The sequence below is a fragment of the Crotalus tigris genome, unplaced genomic scaffold (genome assembly GCF_016545835.1).
Source record: "Crotalus tigris isolate CLP2741 ecotype Arizona unplaced genomic scaffold, ASM1654583v1 scf7180000024282.1769268, whole genome shotgun sequence".
In the NCBI taxonomy this organism is placed as follows: domain Eukaryota; kingdom Metazoa; phylum Chordata; class Lepidosauria; order Squamata; family Viperidae; genus Crotalus; species Crotalus tigris.
This window is the reverse complement of record NW_024100454.1, coordinates 1,569,152-1,595,909: the sequence shown is the minus strand read 5'-3', so window position 1 is coordinate 1,595,909 and position 26,758 is coordinate 1,569,152. Positions and strand designations below refer to the sequence as shown.

Sequence of the window (26,758 nt, the reverse complement as noted above, 5' to 3'; positions counted from 1 at the left end):
CTGTATTATGGGGTCACAGCATTAAAAAGGTTGAGAACCACTGCGCTAGAAAAAGCACCCGTTGTTTTATTTCATTTGAAGTACAAAATAACTTTCATTGAAACTGAAAGGGATACTTTAAAAATCTGAGCAGTGTTAAGTAGACTTCAAAACTTCCTTAAGTCGAGGATTATCTATATATCTTCATTGCATTTACACGATTGCAATACTTAGTTCTATCATTTCCTTCAAATACATTCTCTATCCAGAAAATCATCATGTTCTATCCTCTCTTGAATATCATTTTCTGACCTCTTATTGGATTTTACTTATTTTAGTCTTTTCCACTGTAGAGAGGAACTAAATACTGAATCGAGATTCAAGTGACAAGTATTTTAAAAAGATTCATTCAAATTACTTGCTTTTAACGTGAGAGGAAAGGGAAATAAATCACGTTTTGCCTGTTAACCTATCTTCTAAAAGTAATTAGATATTCTGGGTAAGCCTGAGCATCGTGAAAGATAACAAACATTGATGGTCGATTCATGCTGTCAGTTACACTGTTGTATAGGTCAAACCCGCCATTATTTTTGGATGGAGGTATAATCTGTCCGCGTCTTCCAATACAATAATCTCCAGTCAGAACACGGGCAACGTACATATATTTTCTGCCATTTGGATCTGGCTTGGAGAAGACATCCTGCGCAGAATAATTTGAGCTGATGGCAAAATAGGTCCCATTACCAATTGATGCAGCTGAAACCAAGAAAAAAAAAGGTATAAAACATAAAAGATACTGAAAAAATAAACAATAGAAAACACCCCTATTGGTACTTCAGCTTTAAGTGATGAATTATAAAATTATCTAGCCAATTGTATTTCGAAAAAAGCCACCAATTGTGTTGTTCATTCAGCCACACCAAATTGATGGAAAAGAATCTGAAACCTCTGATTTTAGGAAGAGCAAACAATACATTGTAAGCAGAGATATATAAAACTGAGTTGTCACCACTACCACTTTCATGAAAAATAAAGACCTGATGGCCTGGTTTTTCAATTCTCAAAACTGAAAAAAGATACTGCTGCCGTTTGTACCCACAATCCATCCACTAAGCAGAATGAGATGCTGAGCACTCAGCAGCCACAATTCTATTGACTCCCTTGAGAGAAAATAAAACCCTTGTGTATAAACTCTTCTCACAGCATTTCCCGGTGTCAAAATGCAGCTGTTTGTCAGATCCCTCTCTTCGTGTGTTGAGTCTGCACGGCTCCCAGAAAGAGGCCAGTGTGCCTAAGAGTTTGCAGATGTTTGTAGTTTCTCTCTTATGACAGTTTTAATACTTTTATGATGTATCTCTTTTATCATTTTTTCAGCACTGATTCTAAATGCTGTTTTATAATAGGTTTTTGTTGCCTTTTAAAGAGGATTATGACAGCACAAAGCTCTTAGGATTTAAGCTTTACTTTTCTTTTGACAGTGTATTCTTTTCAGTAAGTCTTTTTTTTTGCTAGTTTTTTTTAAATCAGATTCTTTACTAAGCCTTGCAAGGAGGAGAGGTGAGGAGAGAGGAGATGCTATTGGGCTGCTTTTTAAAGATCTTTATACATCTTTGAAACTCAGTGCTTTATGTCATATTCCCTTATATCTGCTTAGAATGATCTTACCATTCTTTCCAGCATAACTGCGGTTAAAGCCAGTCTGGTAAATTGGCACCACTGTGGAAAAGGGAGTCCCATGGAAAAGGGTCTTCTCATTGTTTCCATGCCCATTTTGTGTATCTATTTGCTTTTTCTTGACTTGATAGGCTTGCCAGAGGTAAGGATTCTGTACCCTTTCAATCTACAAAGATTGCAAATGTAAAACGTTATTATTCATTTACCAGTATCATTCCCTGCCATACAATCTCTGTATTCATCTCCCATGAGTTTTATCATTCTCCCTTGGTGACTATGCTAACATTAGAAATAAAAAATCTGAGAAGAAAGGTCACAATGGAGAATTGGCAAGGAGAGTCTCTTACGTGTTCACTTCTCGCCAAAAAGGTCAAGTCCACTGCATTGTCTTTATTCAATACGCATGGGACTGTGTTTATTTATTTTTATTTATTAAATTTATATAACTGCCCATGTCACTGCTGTACTGTTGAATTTTTAAAAAAACCTTGAACAAAAACAGCAACATAACTATAAAAGTCATTAAAAGTACTCAGAAGCTGTATGCCTAATATCCTCAGAAGTTCACTACAGGCAAAATAAATGCAATTTCTTTTGTGGCTATTCGGTATTATGGAAAGACCAGTGAAATCACTGCTATCATATCTGGGTAAAACTTCAGAAAATGCCCCTCACGAACATCAAGGTTCAGTGAATTATATTCCCCCTGGAATGTTTTCCTATTGCTAAATTCAAAATGGAGCAGATATATGCAAAGGCAATCATTGTATATCTAGGTTTATTATGGCCACCACTTGGAAGTATGGAAGATGGAATTACTGAGACAGCAGCAGCAAGTTTCATTTGTCAGTATTGGGCTGCTTTGTGATCAGAAGACATTTGATGGTGGAGAAAGTGTCAGCAAGGACTGCTAAGCATTATGACCCAGTTCACAGGTAGATGTAGCAGACCAAGAACCATGGAGGACATGGAGAGGAGTTCAATAGTTTAATACGGGCATGTCAAACTTGTGACGTCACATGACATCACGCGACGTATCACTTTTTCCCCATTGCTGGCAATGGAGTGGGTGCGGTTTCGGCATGACGCATCCGGCCCATGGGCTGGCAGTTTGATATGCCTGATCTAATACAATACAGACTCCACTATCTAAGGACCCCTGGTAGCACAGTGGTTAAAGTGCAGTATTGCAGGCAAACTGGAGTTCAATCCTTATAGGGCTCAAAGTTGACTCAGCCTTGTATCCTTCTGAAGTCAGTAACAGGAGGACCCAGACTGTTGGGAGCAATATGCTGATATTGTAAACTGCTGAGAGAGTACTGTAAAGCACTATGGAGTGGTATAGAAGTGTTATTGCTGTTGTTACTACCTAACCTTCAGTTTAAAGGATTTATTTAGACTGTAAAATTGTGAAGGAATATGGACACTGACTTCAACTCAATGACATATTTCTTAGCTATTCTAGTTCTTTTCTCCTTCCTCACTTTTACACTAGTGATATAGATACAGGATGTATTTAATATTCTCATTTTCCGGATGTTACACATTATCCTACTTCTTTTCCCATGTGAAGGTATTACCAACTCTTGAGCCAATCCTGTAGCCAATCACTGATGCTCAACACTACTCAAGAATTCAAAACAGAAGTCCACTGGTGTTGTATGGGATATAAAGTTGTAGAACACAAAAGGGGCCCTTTTCAGCTGGGTGATCTTTGGGCCGGTCACTCTTTCTCAGCCATAACCCACCTCACAGGGTGATGGTTGTGGCGAAAATAGAAGGAAGGTGTGTTGGGGTTATTTGCTTCCTTAAATTCAGATCAAATGTCACCTTTTCAATTGTGAACGTAGGGCAGCCAATCTGGAATATTTTTACAATGTTCTTATATTCTCCTGCTGTGGGCTGTAGTGGAACCAGTTTGACATGATTTCCTTTCATATCTTCCCAATGTTCAGGAAGATGTTCTAATAGTTTGCCTGAAAAATAAACATTTTGTTAAAATAGTGACATAACCCACCAGAAAACAGCACTGTGCATAAGTTTGAAATCAATAGAATTTGCAATTATCTCCCCTTGTGCATTACTGTCAAGCTGCAAAGAATGCTTATGCTGCTTCAACAATTACTGCTTCTTAGCTTGCCTACAGACTCGGGGGAGGGTGGCATGGAAAGTGGACTGCAGGTGCCAAGCTGCTAGGCAGTGAGAACCAAGGTGCTCAAGAATTGTTTACGGAGAACTGAAGACTTGTTCTCATAATAATTGTCTGACACTTTATTGGACAATGTGACCTGCCCTATTAGGAGGAGGGAAGGTTCTATAGTTTTAATATACTGATTTTGGTGCCAAATAACCAGAGCTGGTTTTCCATTTATCTGTGCCAAAATGCTGTACTCAATAAAGTTTTGCATTAGAGATTGGATCATGTCGCTGTGCTTATTTTGTTGGGTTCGTCAGTCGGAACTTTGACAATTACATTTATTGTTAAAATCTTTACCGTGGTTTGACAACTCTGCACAGAACAATTATCTTTCATCATCACAACTGTCCCATCAGCACTCACAAACTAAGTATCAGGAGTCTTAAGAACCATGGTGGTGCAGTGGTTAGAATGCAGTACTGCAGGCTAACTCACTGCTCACTCCAGTTCAAGTCTGAACAGTTCAAGGTTGACTCAGCCTTGCATCATTCCAAGGTCAGAAAAGTGAGGACCCAGACTGTCAAGTGCAATATGCTGACTCTGTAAACCGCTTAGAAAGGGCTGTAAAGCACTATGAAGCGGTATGTAAGTCTAAGTGCTATTGCTATTTCTAAATAACTATTTCCATCTTTTCATTTTGCTCCCACATAAACTATGTTTCTGTTTACTCTTTTCCTCCAATAACTAACAACCTTTCCTTTTTTTCTACTTAACTTCCAAAGAAGCACTATTGATAGACTTGGACATTTATGTTCTCCTTAGTAGAGCAATTTACAAATTGCAAATGTTTTTTAGAGTACTTCTTGGGCATCATGTTTCAAGAGCAATTTCTAGAGTAAGAAATTGTTTTTGGTCACTTAATATATTAACCAATTAAGATAATTTAGATTTTTGCGAACATTACAGAAGTTTTCAGAAACTGGCTATCATAGTGGACATATTCAATTTCAAAGGACATATTCAACAACCCTCTACTCCGATAGAGATGCTGTCAGCCTGTCCCCATTTTTTTATACTACAAATATGCCTCAACTACTTACAATGAAATTTAAATATTCTCGCAAATAAAGATGATTCTAGAGTCTGGAAGATATATCACCTTCCCATTGATTCTTATTCTTTTTAAAGAAAAAAGTTAAAAATCTTCAAATTCAGATGGAGAAGGAAGCCTGATATGGGCCAAGAACGATGTCTCCAGACACGGTGGAAGTCACAAGCATTGTATCAACTTATTCACTGATTCCTTCACTTTGGGCAAAGGAATACTGTAGTGCCAGTTCCTACCAAATAGTGAAAACAAGCCTAAAATTCTGGCTGGAAAATGAACACATGGAACACCTGCTCTACACATGAACAAGCCTTGCACATCCAGTATGGAATTGACAGTCGTGTTTTGATACCAATCATACAAATGGTCTGTTCACTTTAATTTAAAATAAATTCCATGTGATACACCCACATTCATCTGTCTTGTACCCTTGTCCTACCCCACTGGCACCCTTTTTAAAGCATGGGGAGATTTTTGACAGGTGACCAAAGCAATAATCTAGCCACTAATCCAACCTCAGTTATTTAAGATGTTCATTACCTTCATCCTTTCCAACACGTTTAATTTTCATACTTTTTCCTTGGTTATCTACAACACACATCTTGTTCAGGTTGGCTGTGTACTTCTGTCCCTGAATTTGGACCTGAATTTGTCCTTTTTTGATGATTTTAGCATCTTCTAAATCAAGGTTACTTAATGTATCAAAAGGTAGAAAGACATTTCCGTTTGCACAATACTGCCACTCAACCAAAACTTTAACAAGTTCTGCCTTGGATTTCTTTTCTTGGTCAGCTTTAAGTGTTTTTAGTAGGTTCTGAATTTCTGTGAAAGCAGTGAGGACATCCCGGGGGATTCCAGATACCAAAATAAAAGGAGGAGACTCCGTCTTGTTCAGATGAATGGCAATATTCAATCTTTTCTGGAGGTCATTCAGTCTCTTGATTTCGGCATCAGCAAACGTGTCTATCGAGTCATCAACAATGAGATTTTCTGTCTGTTCCTTGAAAATCAATTTCCTTAGCCAGGCTTCAGCCTCTTCCACTTTTTTCCAGTTTTCACCACATATCTCAAAAGATGATATTTCAATCTTCTTTTCCAACACTATAAAACTTTTCTTTTTAGCAGGTGACTTCGTATCAGTTAGAAATGCTGTAAGCAAAAAGGAAATTCTGTAAGTGCACACTCAAGAGGGAAAAAAATGGAGAAGAACATTCACAGTAAATGAATTCACTACTTTAAACTTGCCTTTAATCTTAGAAAACCCAGATTCGGAAGTGGGCAATGTCTGACCTTTATTTTTCAAAATGGTGGAAAATGACTTTTGCATATGTGGCTGAAAAACAACAACTTTAACAAGTTTCAAGTATCGAGGCAACTGTTTTCCTGCAAAGTCAGCAACTGCACTGATAATATCATCAGCTGCTTTATCAGCACTCCTTTGTCTCTGACCTGTATCAGATACAACAGAGAAAACCCAACAAAATATACTTATTGTTAGTATTTATTATAATGAGAGACTCAAAGCAAGGATGGGCAAGTCATGCCTTTTCAGATATCAGACTACAATTCTCATCATCCCTAACTGCTGGTCATTTAAATTATGATTAAAGGATATGCAAGAATCTTACATTTGGAAGGCCACTGGTACTTTACGTGAGTTGCTAACATTTGCTATATAGCATTACCCTCGTATATTGTCACAAATCAAGATGTGCATTTTTAAAACAGCCAATCAGTCATGCAGAATATTGCCTACTTCCCTTATAGAATGGTATGTACCATGAATTTAATTTACTTCTTGCCTTTCTTTCATCACTGGTGTCAAGCTTAGCCTTTAGAGCAGGGAGTCTCCAAACTTGGCATAAGACTTGTGGACTTCCAACTTCCAGAATTCTTCAGCCACCATTTCCTGATGAGGGATGCTTGCCTAAAGAACCAGCTATTTTCACACTTTGCCCATGGAAAAGTTTATAATGGTCAGTCAACTGTCAGTACCCTCAAAAAAAGGTCCCTCCATAGATCTACATGAGTCTTTTGTAGTCAGGACCTCAGTTTTAATAGTTTTCAGGATGAGATCTAGGAAATTGATACATCATGAGTGTTTGGATTCAAAATGTGGGGACAATGGAGGTCTACTTGGGGAAAATGTTGAAATCTGGATTGCAATCCCCAATCCACCCCTTTTATATGTGCACTGATACTGCACAAACATATATATCAAGGAGAGAAACAACCTAGAACTAAGGAGAAACTTCCTGACAGTTAGAACAATTAACCAGTGGAACAACCTGCCTCCAGAAGTTTTTAAGAAGAGACTGGACAGCCAAATGCCTGAATGGGACTGGACTAGATGACCTCCAAGGTCCCTTCCAACTTTATTGTTATTATTATTATTATTTATTATATAATTATATGCAAGAGGTAGAGAACATGTTGCAACATCTTTGCACATATTTTTTGTTATTCTAAAAGAATCTCCAGATTCAACATACACCCCTGGTCTGGAAACTGCATGCAAATCTGTGGGATATTTTTTTCTTCTCTAGAGACTTCTCTGTTTGGGCTTTTGTTTACCATGCTAGTTTTACCCCCTATTGTTTCTTAAATGTGTTAAGTGAATTACAGTATAGAATTTGTGCAGCTGAATTACTGTGCTGTCCATGTAAAGAATGAAGCTGATTTTCAACAATTAAACTTCTCAGATAAGGATGTTATGCAGCATGATCCAAAACAATCTGTAATGACATGAAATGTTAACAATACATTTCATGATGCTATCACATATCTAACGCAAACCATCCCTTTGTATCATGATGTATATATACATCATCATTTTCTCCTCTGTTCCCTCTCAGTTTGCCTATGATGTGCTGAGTCTGGGTTCAAAAGATCACAAGAAAAGGAGTAATAGACCATGGTTATTTACTTTAGATCTAAGATAAAAGCCTGAAAGCAGGATGAAGACAACAACAAAGGCAAGTCAAAATCCATCCAAGCCAAGCTTGAGCTCCCAAGGATTTCATGGACACCTTCACGAAGTTTTCTTAAGAGTAATACATGAAGAGTTTGCCATTGCATTCTTCTAGGTCTAGGATGTTATTTCAACTTCTAAGTATAGCCTACAGCTCTATTATTCCCTAAGAGTCCTAAACACACCAAGGGGGCTGCTGTCTGCAAATGAATGGAAGTCATGAAGGAGAAATTAAGAAGTCAACTGTAACAAAACAGAAGGTCAGAGATGGATCCTACTTCATTTTGAGGATGGGAATATAGGGGAATTTCATCTCCTTTGTCATATTCAAACATAGAACACTGAAATTTGTCCATATGAGCAACAGTTCACATTTTCTACCCATGAGCTAATTTAGGAGACTGTCACTAGGATTTAGGACATAGGCTCCTCCTTAATGAAAGCTTTATTCTGGAAAAGCACACATGATTATCTGGGAGGGGGAGGGGGGAATACAAACCTGTTCCAATTACAGGGAAGGCTACAGAGGCATACTGTTTTGCTTCACATTCCTGAAGAACTTTGGAGACCAGAGTTTTGATGCTGGAGCAAGGAGCCAGGTGGATAATTTTTTTACAGCTTAGTTTGCCATTCCGTGTAGTTACAAATCCATTGTGAGGCTGAGAGGCTGGAAAAAATGAAAATGATAACTTCTCCATGAACTATATCCTTGGCATACAGCGTACTACGTTCAGTGGAGGTATCTATGTGCACATTTCTTAACAGAGAGCACCAGCTATAAACTCTGACAACTGCTCGCCCTTTTTGCCTACTGCAAAGACATTTTTGGCACATTTTATTTATTTATTTATTTATTTATGAGACTTATATACCGCTTTAAGTGCAAGCACTCTCTAAGCGGTGTACACCAGTAAGCAATGTATATATATTTACATTGCCCCCAACAATCTGGGTCCTCATTTTACCTACCCTGGAAGGATGGAAGGCTGAGTCAACCTTGAGCCGCTGAGATTTGAACCGCTGACCTGCTGAACACAGTCAGCTAAAGTGGCCTGCAGTACTGCACTCTAACTGCTGCGCCACCTCATTGCCGAAAAATTGGGTGTTCTTTTTAAAGTCAAATTGTAGAAATACAGCCTGCTTTGGAACATGCAGAGAAAAGTAAAGAATACCCAATTTTTCGGCATTGCTTAAATCTGCATCTCTCTCTTCAGTTAGATCAGACATGTCAAACTCAAGGCACTTGAGCCAGATCCGGACCGTGATGTGTTTAGATCTGGCCCACAAGCAGACTAGTAGGAGGAGGTGATTGAGTATATGTGGGGGAGGGTGAGCTGAAGCGGTGGCAGTGCCAGAGAGGTCTAGGGGAGAGTCAGCTGAAGCTGCAGTGTTTCTAGGGCTCTACCGAGACCCCAGGATTGGCAAGTACAACTCCAGAATATAAAAGGAGGGTTTTGGCAGGAAGGAGCAGGAGTGAGGAGGAGAGAGAAGGGGATAGGATAGGAGAGGCTTCTGTGGGGCAAGCCTGAGGGACAGAAGGGGATAGGATAGGATAGGATAGGATAGGATAGGATAGGATAGGATAGGATAGGATAGGATTCTGTGGGGCAAACCTGAGGGAGAGAAGGGACAGCAACTGCCCTTTGAGGGCAACCATAATGCTGATGTGGCCCTCAATGAAATTGAGTTTTGACACCCCTGAGTTAGATGATCACAAATCTCCAAATGGCTTTTTTCCAGGCAGGCTTCTCTCTAATAACCAAACACAGCCTCTTTCCCCAGCCCAAACATGTTGGGATTACAATTCCCAATACTCTAAAAGGAACTAAATGGGAAAAAAGGTTTCCAAATTTAGTTTTTAACTAAACCCCACCTGCTGCAACCCATATACTACTGAAAAATAAATGTGTACATTTGTGTCTGGCTTCCTAACTGGATCCAGGTAAAATTTATCTCTTTTTCATCAGCACGTTGCCTCCTGCTGATTCATAGATCTTTCTTTACAACAACAACAACAACTAACTTGCAGAGTAGTACTGACGAATGTATTCAGAACTATCATTAAATAATCTAGGAAATACCAAGCAAACTATATTTGGCAACTGAATTCTGCCAAATCCTCTATTACCTAACCCAATGGGACTTCTTGTTGCACCTTACCAAGTTTTACACATTCTGCTTCAATTTCAGGTCCTGCAGCTTCCAAAATTGCTTTGGAGACACCTGTAAAGATATGAAAAAGGGGAGGAATATGTACGAAAGTAAACAACGAATATCTCTGGTTACAAGAAAATAGTTTAAATTCCTCAGTTATTTCAATGAATCTTCATTTTCACTGTCATTCATTCATACACGTGCAAATAGACTTTTGCATATCCAGATAGCTTTTTGTCTCACCAAGAATGAGCACTCAACTTATTAGGATGTTCAGAAGATAGTCATTTGAAATTCAATACCTGATTTGGATGTGAAGTTTTCATTGGTCACATTCACAATGACATCTGTGTTTTCCTTTATAATATCTCCTATCACTGACTGGAAGGTAATGGATCCAATCTGCATTTCATTACTCCCTAAAGCTGAAGTAGAAAGGGATCCAAAGAAAAATGTGATTGAGAAAAGAAGCAGTATGATTGAGTTATAGCACTGATATCCCTGGACTGAGCACTATCCTCCTATTCTTTCTAAAAGATATAAACACCTATTTCAAGATCCAGTAAATAAAATCATTTTCTTTTTCTGTATCCAAGGGAATAAGGTCTGTACATCTGGGAAATGCTACTCTTAAAAGTGGCACCTTGAACATCTAAGATGCTACTCCACTCTGCCGATTTTTCCATGACCACCAAAGAGTGAAATTAGAAAATCTATGATCAAGATCTAGCAAATATCCCGAAATTTTTAATAGAGGTGCCCCCAAAAAGGTGACCACTGAAACTGCATGCACCTCACTAGAACAGTTCTTTGCCTGATGAAGGACATTTCCAAGAGGAAAAAAATGTGGCTCATTCATATGCTGAAATAATTCAGAGAAACATTATAATCATCAAGGATTTGCTGAACAAGGTATTCTACTCTGGTTTGTGCTTCATAAGTTTGGTCTAGTGGTTAAGGCACCAGGCTACAAAGTGGGAGGCTGTGAATTCAAGTTCCACCTGAGACATGAAAGTCAACTGGGTGACTTTGGGCCAGTCACTCTCTCTCAGCCTAACTCACCTCACAGGATTGTTGTTGTTGGGAAAAGAGGAGGAGTTTGCCTCCTTGAGAAATTTTTAAAAATAATAAAGGCAGGATACAAATAAATAAATAAATCATACTAAGCTATGATTCAGAAACAATAATGGCTGTACTTGTACAGTGCATTAACTACCCAAACCAACCAAATCATGCTATGGCTTTGCACATGAAGTCATAGCCATTCTGAAAGAAAGTATAAAACAGAAGATCTCCAGCCTTTCCGGCTTTGCAGACTGGCAGAGGGAGAGGGAATGACTATGTGTGAGGGATGGGCGCATGGGCGCACGCGCTCACCTGCCATTTCCACAGCCTGGTTCCAAATGGGCCAAAGCCCAGTAGTGGGCCATGGGCCAGAGGTTGAAGACCCCTGGTATAAAACATCTTCTGAAAATGTAGTCCCTCCATTCTTCTAGTGGTTCTCAACCTTTTTAATGCCGTGACCCCCAACCGGTGATAAGTCGAGGACTACCCAACCGGTCGTAAGTCGAGGACTTTCCCTGCCCGGGAGAGCCGCGCATGCGTGGTGCCGCCCCTTGCACTGGCTGAGGCCTAGCTGGCAAGGGTCAGCGACAGCGCAGGGCGACCACCGGCTGGGCCACCAGCTGGCCCAGCCCAAGGGAGGTAAGGCACCTGCTGGGCCCCACGCGCACCAGCAATCCTCCCTGCGCCCACCGGCCTCCCACCTCCCACCCCTGGCCCTCTTTTACTTACATTTTTAGTAGTTGCTCAGCAGGGAGGGGTGGAAACTTCCAGACAGCTCGTCTTTGCTGCAGACAACTTGCAGCACCGTTTGCAGACTGGGGCTTTTGGCGGGCTCAGCAGGGCAGAGACAGCCTGGACAATTCCTATTGGCTTTTGAAAGCCAATAAAATTAGACTCTATTCAAGAGAGTCTATTCTATTGGCTTTCAAAAGCTAATAGAATAAAAGGGAGTAGCACAGCTAAGGAAAAGGGGGAAAAAATGGTGGAATGCATTGTTTGGCGATCCCCGTGAAATGGTCGTTCAACCCCAAATGGGGTTGCGACCCACAGGTTGAGAACCGCTGTTCTAGTAGCTATTACTGATATTATTTAAAGGAAGGCCTGTCCACATATAACTCATGTTACATCCCAGTTGGACCTAATATAGTTCTGGAACTCATAATAAGAAAAAGGTGGAGAAAGAAGCAAAGCCCACCCAACTGAGCCCACCCATTACCTGCCATTTCTTTATTGCTCGGTGGCGCAGCCTGGAAAACACCATCAATCCCAGATCGAAAAACCTCTGTAAATGCCTGGGGGGGAAAGAATCCAAAACTATATAAAAAAGGAACAATAACACCATGGAACAATTTTTACAAAGTTTCAATAATGGCACTGAGGGTAGTGGACTTGCAAATTTGAAGGACAGTGTCACTGGACTCCCATTGATACAATGAGCGTTTATATTAAAAATAGGTGCATCCAACATCGTCAGTAAAATAGCTTCCTGAATAGGGGGAAGCCAGCAAGGTGTTAACTTTATATTTTTACTAAAATTTACTAACGTTATGGCAAAATTGCTCCACCACCACCCTGCCAAAACCATGGGGCTGTGGGTAACTGCTTAATTTGACTGTCTTGAAAGACATCACCGATGCTCATCTTTAAGCAGAAGAGATGATTGATTGGATGAGTAAAGATACAGCCAAATAGGATCAGAGTGATATGTGCACTATTCCATAGAATGTTTAAACATGGTTAAAAGGATAAATCACATTTGGCTGGGTTTGAATATATTATGTCACAAACCTTAACAAAACAAAACATTAAGTTTGGTAAGAGAGCCAGTTTGGTGTAATGGCTAGAAACCAGGAGACCATCAGTTCAACTCCCATCTTAGCCATGAAAAATTACCCTGGTTATTTTGGACCAGTCTCTCTCTCTCTCAGTCCACATGGTTGTTGTTATGTGGAAAATAGGACAAGGAAAGTGTGTTGGATATTTGTCGCCTTAAGTTATTTACAAAAATAGTAAAGGTGGGATAAAAATGAATGTATTAATTAATTAATTTAGTCAAAATCAAGCAAATCATTTTGTAAGTTTGAAAGATATGTGGACCACCTTTGAATGTATCTGGGAAAGTAGATGCCCATCCAACAATCCAGCTTGGCTGCTGCTGTAATTATTTTGTAATTATTAGCTGGACATTTACCATTTTTTTTGCGAGGTAAAGTTTGAGGTTTCTTAAAAACAAACGGCAATTTCTTATTTAGAAGAAAAGTAACATTACCTTTATATTGTCTTTATCTTTTGGATGTAGGAGAACATGAACTTTCTGAAGGGACTTGAAATTCTTCTTTCTACTGAATGTAAGTATTTCCTTAAACATACATTTAGCCACCTCAGAATTTGGAAAATTAAAACCTCCACTCCCAATGGCTGGGAATGAGATTGACTTTAATGATAACATTTCAGTCCTCTCTAGACATTTCCTCATAATATTTTGAAGTTTCTGTAAAATATAAAATAATATTTCACATTCATGCTTTAAAAGGCCCAATATTAAAACAAATCTTAATTTAGGAGCCAGAATAGACAAGAGGTGTGCACAGATCAACATCATTCATACATAAAGACAGGGATATGAAAAACATGGAGAGCTAAGCAGATAAGTCAACTGTCAAAATTTTTAACAAAAATACAATGGAAAATATGTCACCCATGGATAAGCTGTTCCAAATTTGTTATGGTATTTTAATTAAAAATTTGAAGATTAGTTTATACACAATGGGCTTATTCACAAGCACGAGGGCAGTTTGGAAATAAACCTCCGTTTGAGCATGTGTGAGAAATAGGCGGAGATAGCGACGCCCGTCCTATGGTGCCTTGCACAGTAATTCAGTAGGCAGTGGGGAGTGGAAAGAGAAGGTTGTGTTGCAGTTGACCCGTCCGCTAGATCAATTGAAAATGAATCCTGCCATAAAAAATCCCGCCAAATGTGAAGTGCGTGCAGTAATACGATTCCCGTGTGCGAAAAAACTTTCTGCAGCTGTGATTCATTGCGAACTGTGTAATGTTTATGGACCAAACGTGATGAGTGAAGGTGTTCTATGTCAATGGTGTCGCATGTTTAAAGATGAACAAAATGACGTGCACAATGAGGCAAGAAGTGGCCACCCATCTATAGTCAGTGATGAACTCGTGCAGGAAATTGACAAAAAGATCCGTGAAGTCCATAGGTTCACGATATCTGCACTTTCTTTACACTTTCCCCAAATTTCTCAGACTGTTTTTGTACAAGGTAGTGACAGAAAATTTGGGATACTACAAGTTCTGTGCTTGTTGGGTACCAAAACTCCTTTCTGAGGAGCACAAAACACACCGAATGGGTTCATGATGCTGTTACAGGGTGGCTTCATTCCCAGGTGGGAGATTTTTTTGCAAAAGGAATTTCAAACCTTGTAAAATGTCATAACAAGTGCCTCAATTTGATTGGCGATTATGTCAAAAAGTTGTGTAATGTTGTATTTTTCTAAAGTGTATAATAAAAGTTCAGTATTTGCGTCTGTCATTGATAACCAAACGGAGGTTTACTTCCGAATTACCCTTGTATATATGTTCATATATGATCATATATCCTCATAGATAAACCCATCTGCAGATAAGCCGAACTTATTTTTAGGTACACTTTAGCACCCAAAATTCTTAGCTTATCTTCAAATATATAAAGTATTCAGGAATAAGATGGACAATTTAGCATACATGCTTTGTAACTTTAATGCAAATTAATACAAAAAGACAGATTTAAAACCAAAACAGTGTAGCAGAGCCATTGAGAATGCCCAAGAAAGTATTGGCAAAGCTCAAGAAACTGCCTTGAATATTGCCAAGGAGCATAAAAGGAAGTATCGGCTTCCACTATTCTTTAACCTGAATTGTTAATTTCATGAAGAGACATAAGATTATAAACAAGGGTCAAAAACAATCCTTTTTGACTCGTGAACATTACATTCCAAGACAATTACAGCAAACAAGGAAGCAAAATGAACCAGTACCTTGATTGCATTCCCTTTTCCTGCATCCCACTGTGGAACTATAACGTGGAACAAGAAAAGACAGGCAAGGTTATGCCCGTGGGTTGGAATTACACAGTTATCTATGGCTCCTTGATCTTGGACCATTTGATGGAACTCATTTTGAAGCTCAACTCCAGCCTTCTGCAGCACAGCTTTTGAAAGTGGGCCTATGCCAAGCTTTAAATCCTCACCAATAGTGCTTACAATAATATCTGTCTGGAATCAAAGCCATGTTAAAATTACTTCCAAGAAGATTTTATGTATTACAAGATTAACTGACTAGGAGCTAAGTATGTATATCACAGAGTATTCTTTGACCCATGATGCTGTTATTAAGGTAACACAGGGAGAAAACAGTCCTTAAACAAATGAGACATCTTTGATTCACTGGAGATTCCAGCAGGGAATGGGAACAGTATGGGGAAAAGATTGCTAATTTCTTGCAACTCCATCGCCAATGACTCATATCATAATGAATTAGTTCCCAATTTGGCATGGATTATTCATTCTAGAAGTTGGATGAGTGACAAGAGAAATCACTAGTGCTTCCTTCCATTATCAAGGTTTAAGCATGCCTTTTCGATTAACAGAACCTACAAAATAGAGCATGGAAATTCAGTTCATATCCTTTGCCTGGATGTGAAAAGTAGAATTTTCTACTATTCATGCGGCACATCCCTGGTTCAGAGTCTTCTCTCCAAAGGCAAGAGCTTTTAAAGTTGTCAAAACTAAAAGACTATTCCAGTCTTCTCCAAGATGTGCAATTAATTCTAATCTAACACAACAAATCCATCAGGGCATTGGAGAAGACGATATTCAGATGCAATTTTGTTTTAAGATTTCTCCTTCAATGTACCAAAATATCAGCATTTTAGAAGCATAATATAAATGGCTCTAAATGAATAAAAATATGTTTTAGCTGTATTGAAGATAATTTAAGTTCCTCTGCTAATATAAATACTTACTGTAGCATTTTCGATGCCTTTTTCTTCTAGGAAAAGTTTCAGACCTTCATGAGAAGTCACTACAAGATCGTCTTTACTCTCCATAAGTTGACTGTTTGATCGAGAAGACAGTGATGTGGGCTGGGGTGGTCCACTTTTAAACACTTCGCGTAAAGCATCAGAAAAAGCCTGAACTGTTTTGGGGGTCATATCTACTAGGCAAATCTGTTTCAAGCTGCTGTTCTCAGAAAATTCTTCTAAGGTTTCCTTAATGGCTGTTAAAATGGAATGAGTGCACTCTTTTATTGGGAATCCAAAAATCCCAGAGCTTATGGCAGGGATAGCTATGGAGCGATGACTGAATACTTCTGCCAGTTTTAAGCTTTCCCTTACAGCTTTCTTTAATAGCTGTATACAGTTTTCTTTGTCGCCACTGGTCCATCTTGGCCCAACAGCATGAATCACCTGTTTACACGGCAAGTTCCAAGCTCCTGTGATTACTGCACAGCCAGGCTTCAGCTCTCCATGTTTCTGTATGAGACCATCACATTCATCTTGCAACTGTGGGCCAGCCGCTTTTAGCAAAGCATTGGCAAGGCCACCAATGTGCTTCAGTGCTTCATTTGATGCGTTGACCACAACATCAGCTTGATAACGGGTCAGATCTCCCATACAGACCTGTATCACCACACCATTTTTTAAGTCTACCTTGGTTTGAAGGTGTTGTAGAGTTTCTACAGAACCTTCGTTTTTCTCATCATCTCTTTGCAATCTGATCAAACAGTTGAATTCTGTTTTCACTTGGTTAACATAGTAACGTTCTTGGTTTTTGAAAAAGTCTTTCACCCCAGGTTTATCAAACACTACATTCACAGAGTGCAGTGAAGACAGCATTTGTTGTACCATCACTGCTGCCTCTGTCACTTTTATTTTGGGTCCACTCAAGACAATGTTCTTCTGTTTTGGTAGGAGTCCAAAATTAATTATCAGGTCTTTCTGGTTCAAATCACACCAAACCTTCTGTTTTTCCTCCTCTATAAACTGCACCATAGCCACTGACCTGGCAGGAATTACTGTTTGTATGAGGGTGTTTCTTTCAACAAAATCAGAAAGTTGCTGGTAGACATCTGCTACAACTTTTGTATAACCAGCCACAATAATTTTAGCAACTCCATCCAAATCAATCCAGTCCTCAATTATTACACTTTCTTCAACAGAATTATTTAGCTTCTGAAGATGCTTAATTAGTTCTTTCCATTGCTTTCTGTGGATGAGTTCCTGGTCCTTCAATGTAATGCATTCATGATTCAAGCATTTCTTTATTTGTTCCTCTGCTTTTAAGAGGCCTTCAGGAGAATATCCTACCAAAGCTATAGAATCACGTGTAAGTTCATAGGCGGCATTAATTTTATTTGCCGTAAACAGGCTCCATGACAATTTAACAGGGTCTGCCCTTTGTAGGAATTGAAAAATAGAAGGATGAATATCGACATTTTTCTCCACTATCCTATCCATCTTCTCTAGTAAGTCACTTTTCATTCTGTAAACCTCTGTAAGTATCCCATTCAGTTGTAACTGCTTTGCTGAAGCATCATAACTCCATTTCAGCCCAGTGTTTTCCTCACTGATATTCTCTTGTAGCAAGATATGCTGCAAAAGTTTATACTTTACAGGGGAAATTGACAACGTTTGCTGTAATGTTTGCCTGGCTATTTCAGCATCCTTGGTCAAATGTTCTATATATTCCCTCAACTCTTTCTCCACACTACCCACAGTGAATGCAAAACCAGCTAGAGTAACACAATTTTTGGAGTCGTCCGGCACAGCCAATACATTTTTTAACAAATTGCTTTCAAGGGTCTCCCATGCTTCTGGAATGATTTTGCATTTAACTGTCCCGAACTTTGACAGGATGCATGCAAACTCCTCAGAAACTTTATCTTTCCAAGACCTAACCAGTTCTTTTATGGACTTTCCTTGCTTAGCTACGATAGCTGAGGGAGACAGTACGAGTTCTGGTTGCTCACAAGTTGCCTGGGGCCATATTACTTCACAGAAACAATTGGCCATTTCTTTCTCTATTTCTTGGATTAATTTATACTTTCCTTGTAGAAATTGCCATATATAAGGATCTAAAGGGATATTGATTGATTCCGGCATCTTGATTTGTGGCTTCTCCTTTCCATACAAAACTGTATCCAATGAACTGTAGAATGGATAAACCAGGACTGACTGGCCATTTAATGAGTGCTGCTTTTTCAATGCTGTCAGGGCAGCTATAAACAAACAAACAAAAATAGAATATACTGAGAATTTGAATCAGAAGTTGCAATAGAAATAGATACAATTCAGATGCCATGCAGTGAACATGTACAATACTTACAAAACAAACATAATTTTCAAATTTCTTGGAACACAGCTTCTAAAAATCAATTAAGCATTCTTCAGCATTTTTTAAAAAAATCCAGTATTATTCATGTGCTCAATGCTGATATGCTGTATTTGTCATAATAAACTACATCTTTCTACCAACATTTGTAAGTTTAAATATTTCTCCATACATTTTCTCTTTATTCACAATCTTCTACTTGTCCTAGTTTTTAGTCATTTGTGCATAGCTTGCAATCATTCACTCTATTTTCCCATCAAACACAACTACCTAATATATCTTTGATGGATTAAGTCCCCACAAGTATTCCTCGTATTTCATCCACATCAGACAAGTTTGCTTTATTCTCTGACCAAAACTGAACCATTTATTATCAATTAAATGTATTATGGCTGCCTACTCTGGGCAATTCACAAAATGCAAATACAGAATTAAAAAAGTTAAAAACATAAAAAACTTGACCATTCTAGATTACAAATAACCATCACAATAAAACATGATGGGACTCCACAAAAATACTAACCTAGGTCTGTGAATATTTATTCTTCTTCCCATCATGTATCACTCAAACTCACTTTACTTTCATCACATAATACTCTTAAATCTTTCAGCAAACAACTTTCAACTCCATCTCTGCAATAAAATTCCATATGAGTAAGATAATCTTTATTATCATTTTTACTATGAGCACACTGGCCCACATTAAAAATGAAATTCTGTTGCCTGCTCTCAAAAGTATAAAACTACCCATACACAGGCATAACACATATACACATGCTACATACATATACATACATACACACACACACACACACACACACACACACACACACACAAATCACTGTTCACAAGGTCGATACTATATGGAACAAAACTGACTGAATCTGGATGTTCTCCTTCGGATACCACAAACCCTCCTCCCAGAACCTAACAAGGAAAACAAGTCATTAAGAGGATGTATAGCGTCCCAGACAATCTTGCAGATCTTGCTCAAGCATCACTTATATACCATATCTTGGATGGAAGTAAGTGAAGTACCAGTAGTCTTTTCCGCCATCTTTAACACTCTCTGCACTGTCTTCCTATCTGAAGCAGTGATGCTTCCAAACCAGACAATAATGCAATATGACAGGATGCTTTCAATCATCCCTCTATAGCAGACATGTCAAACTCGTGACATCACGTGACGTCGCGCAACGTATCGGAGCTTTTTCGCCATTGCCGGCAATGGGGTGGGCATGGCTTCCCGATGACACGTCCGGCCCATGGGCTGGCAGTTTGACACCCCTGCTCTATAGAAAGTGGTAAGGACAGGGGAAATGTCCTTACCAATTAAATATAGATGTACTTTTCTCATACGATGCAGAAAATGCAGACACTGTTGTGCCCACTTCACCAGTGTCTTACTGCTGACAGACCAAGCTAACCTACTTGTTAGCTGTACATCCAGAAACTTGATGCTGCTAACCACCTCCACAAGTGAATCATTAATGCACAGAGGTGTGTGGCTATGCCTGCCTTTTCTGAAATTGACAATGATCTCCTTAGTTTTTCCTACGTTTAAAATGAAGCTGTTTTTGTTACATCAGTTCACCAACCCTCTACTTCCTTGCAATAAGCACCCTCATTGCCCTCTTGAATAAGGCCCACCACTGTTGTGTCATTTGGTGGCAAACCTAGCACAACAGTCTTGGGTCAAAAGGATGAACAACAGCAGACTTAGGACACAGCCCTGAGGAGGACCTGTGCTCAGGAAAATGGTGTTAGAAATATTAGTCCCAATTTGCACATACTGGAGCCTATCAATAAGAAAATCAAGAATCCAGTTGCACAAAGGGATATTGAAGCCTAAAAGGCCCAGTTTGTCTACTAGATGTGAGGAATGATTATATTAAATGCCAAACTGAAGTCGACAATCAGCATTCTTTCCTCTAAGTGCCCAAGTTCAGATGGAGAACAGAAAAAATACCATCCTCTGTAGAGCAATTTAGACGGTAAGCAAACTGAAGCAACTTAAATGCTGGAGGGAGGTTGGATACATAATTTCTTTTATCAGCCTCACAAAACATTTCATAATGATGGATGTAAGTACAACTTGACCGTAATCATTGAGACCCATAATTGTAGACTTTTTTGGCATCGGCAAAATAATGGCCATTTTAAAACACAATGGGATCACTCTCCGCTGCAGTGAAAGGCTGAAAGTATCCGTAAGAACACAAGTCAACTTGTCTGCATATTCCCTAAGAACATGACCAGGGATATTATCTGGGCCTGCTGCTTTCCAAATGTTCTCCAGACAGAGGCAACATCAAAGCTAAGCACTTGCTCGTCAGGATGGGGCACAGCTTTCCTCGCAGGGATGCTATTTGATACCCAAAAATGTGTTCAGCTCATTTAAAAAGTCTGTGTCACCTTTACCACACAGTGGAGCCACTTGCTAGTCGTATGTAATGCCTGGATACCTTGCTACATACACCAGGGGTTTGTTGGGTCCTAAAAAAGTTCTGAACTTTTCTGATAATGGACTTGCTTTGCTCTTTTTATGGCCCTTTTCAAATTGGCTCTGGCTGTTCTGAGTGCCAGCACATCGCCAGATTTAAAAGTCCCATTATGTGCTTTCAACATCTTGAGAACCTCATGTCATCCATGGTTTTTCATTAGCATTCAAGCTCATTTCTTTACGCTGCAAATCATCCAGGGAGTAAAGCAAAGGCCAACAAAATCACATTGTCTGTCTCACAAGCTCCAATCTTTGTCTTGTGATGTAATAATGGGTTTTAGGCTGCTGCTACTGTGTCTTTTCTGTTAATTTTGCCATTTGAAATTCTATTGATATGCACACATCAAGCCCAATGCTGTTATGTGCCCAAACTTCCCACATCAGTTTTTGATTTCTAGCCAAGCAGTAGCAAACTCCTTTTGTGTAAAAATAGAACAATTACCTTGAGAATCACCAAATTTAACCAGAGCTGAATCTTCTGTAGGGAACATCTGAATATCGGACACCTGCCCTCCTCCATGTTTTGGACTTTCAAAGTAGAGAGTTAGGAATTCACTGGATGTTGCAGCTGGAATATTCTCAACTTTGATTACATTAGTCAATTCGAGAGGTCTGGCTGTAAATCTATACTGCTGGAATCTGCTGTTCTTGGCACATTGCTTGAGAAAATTTTCAGCTGCTAAAAATAGAAGTCAGCAGATCTTAAATATGTGCTTTCCATTTCTGTGCACACATGTGAAAACAGACAGAGTTTAAAGATTCAATTATAGGTAGCTCTCAACTAACAAACACAATTGAGCCCAAAATTTATGTTGCTGAGACAGTTGTGAATTTTGCCCCATTAACAATCTTTCTTGCCACAACTGTTAAGAGAATCACTGCAGTTGTTAGTAACATGGTTGTTAAGCAAATCAGGCTTCCCCATTGATGTTGCTTGTCAGAAGGTTGCAAAAGGTGATTGATCACCTGACCTTGGGACATTTCAGCCTCATAAATGAGTCAAAAGCCGAGCATCTGAATTTTGATCACATGACAAGGGGGAATGTGGCAATGGTCATGTGAAAACCCGTCATAAGTCATTTTTGCAGTGCCATTTTTAACTTTGAATGTTACTAAATGAACTGTTGTAAGACAAGGACTATCTGTACAATGTTTCAACAGATCAATGTTATCTTTATGTTTTCGTAAACCCTGGCCAATCCCCCCAAAATATCAGGTTGTTATTTGGACAGGATACTTCCAGGGAATACCTCAGGTTGAAAAAAGTCAAAGTGAACTACTTCCATACTATTGTCAAGAATAGTACTTGGAGGTATCAATGTAGTCACCAAGAGCTGAGTTTGCAGATGGCTCCCATTCTCCCAGAATTGACAATACCTGGGAAGACATATCACTTTCACCCAGGAAATTCATAGCAGATTAAAAGCAACCTGTGTGCTCAGATCAGGAAGTTTTGTATGGAACTGAATGCATTTTTGAGAAAAAGGGGGGAGAGGTTAATCAAATAAATTTTAGCAGATAGTATAGGTACTCCTCAGCTTAGAACTATTATAAAGCCTTCCCATTATGGTAGTAAGTCATGTCTGACCCAATTTTACAATCCTTTTTGTTATGGTCATTAAGAGAACCATTCTGATTGTCAAGTGACTGCTGCAGTCATTAAGCAAATCCATTGTTCACTATAAACCATTTTTTGCAAGAAAGGTTGGTTTTCAGCAAAAATGTCATAGATCGCGATCACGTAACCCTGGGATACTGCAATGGAGACCACTTGTCCAAAATACAATCATGTGACCACAAGGGACCCATGGCTGTCAGAATTTTGACCCCAGATCATAGACTAAGAACTCCCAGTACAGTGGAACTGGAAAACAGTAGTGATGAATAGTATCTCCTTAATTATGCATGTCTTTTAAAAAAGGGAGGAAGAGCATCTGGCATTAATTCTTCTTTAGAATTAGTAGGTGGTTTTCTGGCATAAAAAGGTAGTTCCTATTTTCTTATCTACCTATGAGAAACACATCTACTAAGTAGATGGCCAAATGATCTCATGGCAGCAAGTTACCTTTAACACTTTCCTTTAGCCATCACTCACATGGCTTAGCAATGTAAAAAGAATCCAGAACATAGCCCCCCCCTCCCATGTGAAGGATAGAAAAGCGTTATGCAGGGTTACTGACTGCTGCTTATATGAATGAAATAATTTTTGAAGTACCATTTTGAAATTAGGAAGAGTAGATTAAGCAGCATTTCGGAATCTGCAAGTATGGGAACAGAAGAGCTCGCATTTCACCAAGTTTCTAGAAACAATTGAGACATGAACAAATGCCTAGGTAATATGGAAATGTTCTTCAGCTTCAGTGCCTCCAGAAGATGTTCTGGACCCTTAATTTTCATTAGAACTTGCCAGGGAAAAAACTGGTTAGCAGTGGTGGGAGTTAAAGACAAAAAAATTAAGCGACAGATCTGAGAAAAAATTATAAGGGATATGGTGCTCCTGTTAAACAGGAGCACTAAGTCTGGTCCAGCACAGACAAAGAGGCGGAGTCCAACTCTCTCTGAGTCACGTGTTTATTCAGTTCTGGACAAAGGTTGGTCCTCCTATAAGGCTGGAAAGACCCTGAACAACTTCTTCAGCATGCTTTTATACTTTACTTGGTTCCCTCAGTGGAAAATGCAGCTGTTTGTTTAACAACAGATAAAGTACCAAAATATCCATGCCCATATTCAGATGGCAATAAGCATTTTTAGCAAGTTTTATTTAAGACTTTTTGTGGTTTCCCTATCATCCTTTCCCACACTCAGGATACATGTCCTTTATTTCAGCCATTTCAATATAGGATTCAGAACTCTCATAGATTTGTGGGGTTCAAGTTCTTGTGATCCCCCAAATGACTATAGGTGACAGGGATTGAAGTCCAAGGTATCAGAAACATGCTCGACTAGGAAATGGTATCGTACACAATAAGATTCTCCAAATATTAAACATCTGAGCAATGAGCTTAGAGATCTTACCAGTGCTTTGCTGAAAGGTTATCACTGCAGCCTTCTTCTCATTTATCTGTTCAATATGGAAGGTACTATCTCCCGAAAGAGCACTGATGTTATCCACCAGTAGCGTTAATGTGTCCGGGTGGATATTTTCTTCAACATTTTCAAGGACTACTTGTGAAGATCTTTGAGGATAGTCAAGAATATCCTTCTCAGCGTGTGGAGCTTCCTCAGCTGGCCCACTTCTTAGGGTATCATTCTTTGTTTGGCAGTCTTGTACTTCTAATTTTTTAAAAAAGAGGAATAAATAAAAAGATTCAGCTGGACAGGGTTGGCTTATATTTTTAAATTACTTAAATATACTAGGGAGCAGTTTGGAACAGTGGCTAAGCGGCTGGCCCAGAAACCAGCAAAGACTGTGACTTCTAGCTCTCCCTTAGGCGTGAAAGCTGACTCGGTGATTTTGGGCCAATCCCTTTTTCTCAGCCCAGCCCACCACAGATGATTGCTGTGGGGGCAAAAGAATTAGGCATGTTTGCTGTCCTGAACTATGTCTAAAAAGGCAGCATGAAAAAATTAATATCACACTACTTTAAAATTATATTCACTTTACTGAAGTTACATTTATTTTTATTTTTAAATGCCAGGGTATTCTTTTTCAAACATCCCAGCTTAATTATCATAATTCAGTATTGACATAGGAGATTTTAACTCAATTCTACCCATGCTTACTGGCAACTAAAAAGCTGTATCTACAGCAGTCCACAATGATTCATCAAAGTAAATGCTGAATTTATTGAATCTCCTGTAAAGCAACTCAAGTCAGTGGCTGCACACACATTTTGAAGTAGAAAAATTCTAGAGGTTGGCTATGCATTGTTTGGGAAAGGACCTTCCTTTTCTCTTACATCTTTCACCATCGCTGGGAAATTATATATGCTAATATTCTGAATGGGCCATTTTTCTCTATAGTCACTTTATGCATACTGCATTCTAATAGTATGAATCTTGAACCCTGTCGCACTTTTCTTGCCTTCTTCTTTATGCCAACAAGCTCCAAACAACAAAACTCAGAAGAATTAGAATCTTTGAGTTACTGTTTTCTATACTTTTCAAAGTCTAGAACGCTGTAAAACATCTGCCCTGGTAGATTATCTGCTCCTTATACTATCATGGAACTGGCATGTAAAAACCAAAAACCTGTTTCATCAGCAACTGCTTCCATCTCCAAAATTTCCCTTGGTACCAAAGTAAAATTGTCTCAATGTTTAAAACTTTGATTTACCCTTCTCTTTTGCTTGGCCTTCTTCACTCAGAGCCTAAAAATAAAAAGAGGAGGGGAACATTAGCATGAGAATGTACTGCCTGGAACTTCCGTTGATCTCTCTTCAAAAATATGAAATCTATGAGGTTAATGTTACCTTCCCAGGAATTATTTCCTCCTTAGCTGCATTATCTTTATCTGGGTCTGTTGCTTCATACAGGGAGACTTCCAGCTTTAGTGTTCCTCTTCCTTCCACATCAAACTCATGGATCTTCTGGGAGAGAACTCTTTGCCTCACTGTGTCACAAAAATATATACATTACATTACATTAGAATATCTATACTTACAAAAGCAAAGAGGCAGCAAATGCAACCTTTGTGCCATCATGCTTAATATTGGTTAGTTCAGCAACCTTTTCTCTCCCTACCTTTCCTACATCAGTACAACTAAGAAGTGCATTTTTAGTCTAAGGCTAGAATTTTGTTAATTTGTTTAAACAATTTTACAAATTTTAAATGACCAGTTAAATATTAGGCTTGAGGAGGATGGTACTTCCAGATCTGGACTTAAAAAAAAAAACTATTCAATGCCAAAGGGTAGTAATCTTTAGATCTCGTGATCAGCATTCCAAAATTTGGAGATCTGAAGATAAAAGTTTTCAAACTGCTTTGGAGAGATTGGGGAGTAGAAGAGTGGAAAGGCCCGTGAGGTGGGCAAATAAGCGACTTTTTCCACTAAAAGCTTAATTTCCGTTACAACTTCTGCAGCAAGCCGAGACGTAAGAGGAGGAAGAACCGTGTTTAACGTAGCAAAACCGACACTGCGATCCTGAAAACCAGAATTCCAGCCTCCCCTTCTTACTCACGTCGTACCCGTCGCTCCTACAGCGAACGAGAAAAAAAGGGGGGGAGTGAAAATTCCCAAGCAACCCCACCGAGAGAGAATAAGACGCTTCCTTTACCTTCCTCCTGGGCAAAGCAAACCAAGATCTGCCCCCCTTGCTTCTGGATCTCGCATTCTCCACCTCCCGATTTTTTCCGGCTTTGGAAGTAGAGGAGGATTTTATTTCTCAAAATTTTGGGGGGATCGGGGCTCCCCCAGGCTCCCTGCACCAGCACAGGAAAGGGGCACATCCTTGCTCTCTCTGCCATCTTCTGGGATAACGGAAAAACTCTTCGAATCAGGCTGACCGTGTAGCATTTTCACTTTCGTTTTCCACTACACGGGATTCCCAAAATTTATTTTAACATGTGGTCCTCGCGAAATAGAAGTGACAAGGCGGCAGCTGGGTATTTGGCCTTTGTGGATCATATTTCTTTAGAGTTATTTCGAGCGCTCTCCTCGCCCGTTTTCTCCTTCTTTTCTTCCAAAACAGATTTTGCAAATCTGTGATAACTCCCTCTACCTTTGACATTGGGGAGGGTTGAAAAAAGCCTTTAAAAAAATAAATCGCGAAGGCGCGTCGATTAAAAGAAAACCGTTAGGTTTTTATTTTTCATTCCTTTCTCCGTTATTTGCTTCGA

General features: G+C 39.2%; 1 protein-coding gene across 2 annotated transcripts; it reads right to left on the bottom strand.

Moving 5' to 3' along the window:
• LOC120299215 (protein mono-ADP-ribosyltransferase PARP14-like) lies at positions 1-26,758 on the bottom strand. Of its 2 annotated transcripts, XM_039323799.1 has the most exons (17): positions 26,197-26,758; positions 25,392-25,531; positions 25,256-25,289; positions 23,995-24,252; positions 21,422-21,658; positions 16,109-18,363; positions 15,123-15,359; positions 13,358-13,579; positions 12,305-12,380; positions 10,326-10,448; positions 10,030-10,092; positions 8,369-8,536; positions 6,144-6,347; positions 5,439-6,047; positions 3,484-3,629; positions 1,645-1,819; positions 1-735 (listed from the first exon to the last, which is right to left on the bottom strand). In XM_039323799.1, the coding sequence occupies exons 1-17, from the start codon at positions 26,384-26,386 to the stop codon at positions 449-451; spliced, it is 5,424 nt and encodes a 1,807-aa protein (XP_039179733.1). In that variant the 5' UTR covers positions 26,387-26,758; the 3' UTR covers positions 1-448. The 2 variants fall into 2 exon arrangements, with proteins under 2 accessions (XP_039179733.1, XP_039179734.1); XM_039323800.1 differs by lacking the exon at positions 15,123-15,359.

Excerpts from the sequence above, each read along its gene's own strand:
- LOC120299215 (XM_039323799.1), bottom strand. The coding sequence starts at position 26,386 with ATGGCAGAGAGAGCAAGGATGTGCCCCTTTCCTGTGCTGGTGCAGGGA. Across the intron at positions 10,449-12,304 it reads GAGCAATAAAGAAATGGCAG|CTTTAGGGAGTAATGAAATG; the intron begins GTAATGGGTGGG and ends TTTCTACTTCAG. Across the intron at positions 1,820-3,483 it reads CTACGTTCACAATTGAAAAG|ATTGAAAGGGTACAGAATCC; the intron begins GTGACATTTGAT and ends CAATCTTTGTAG.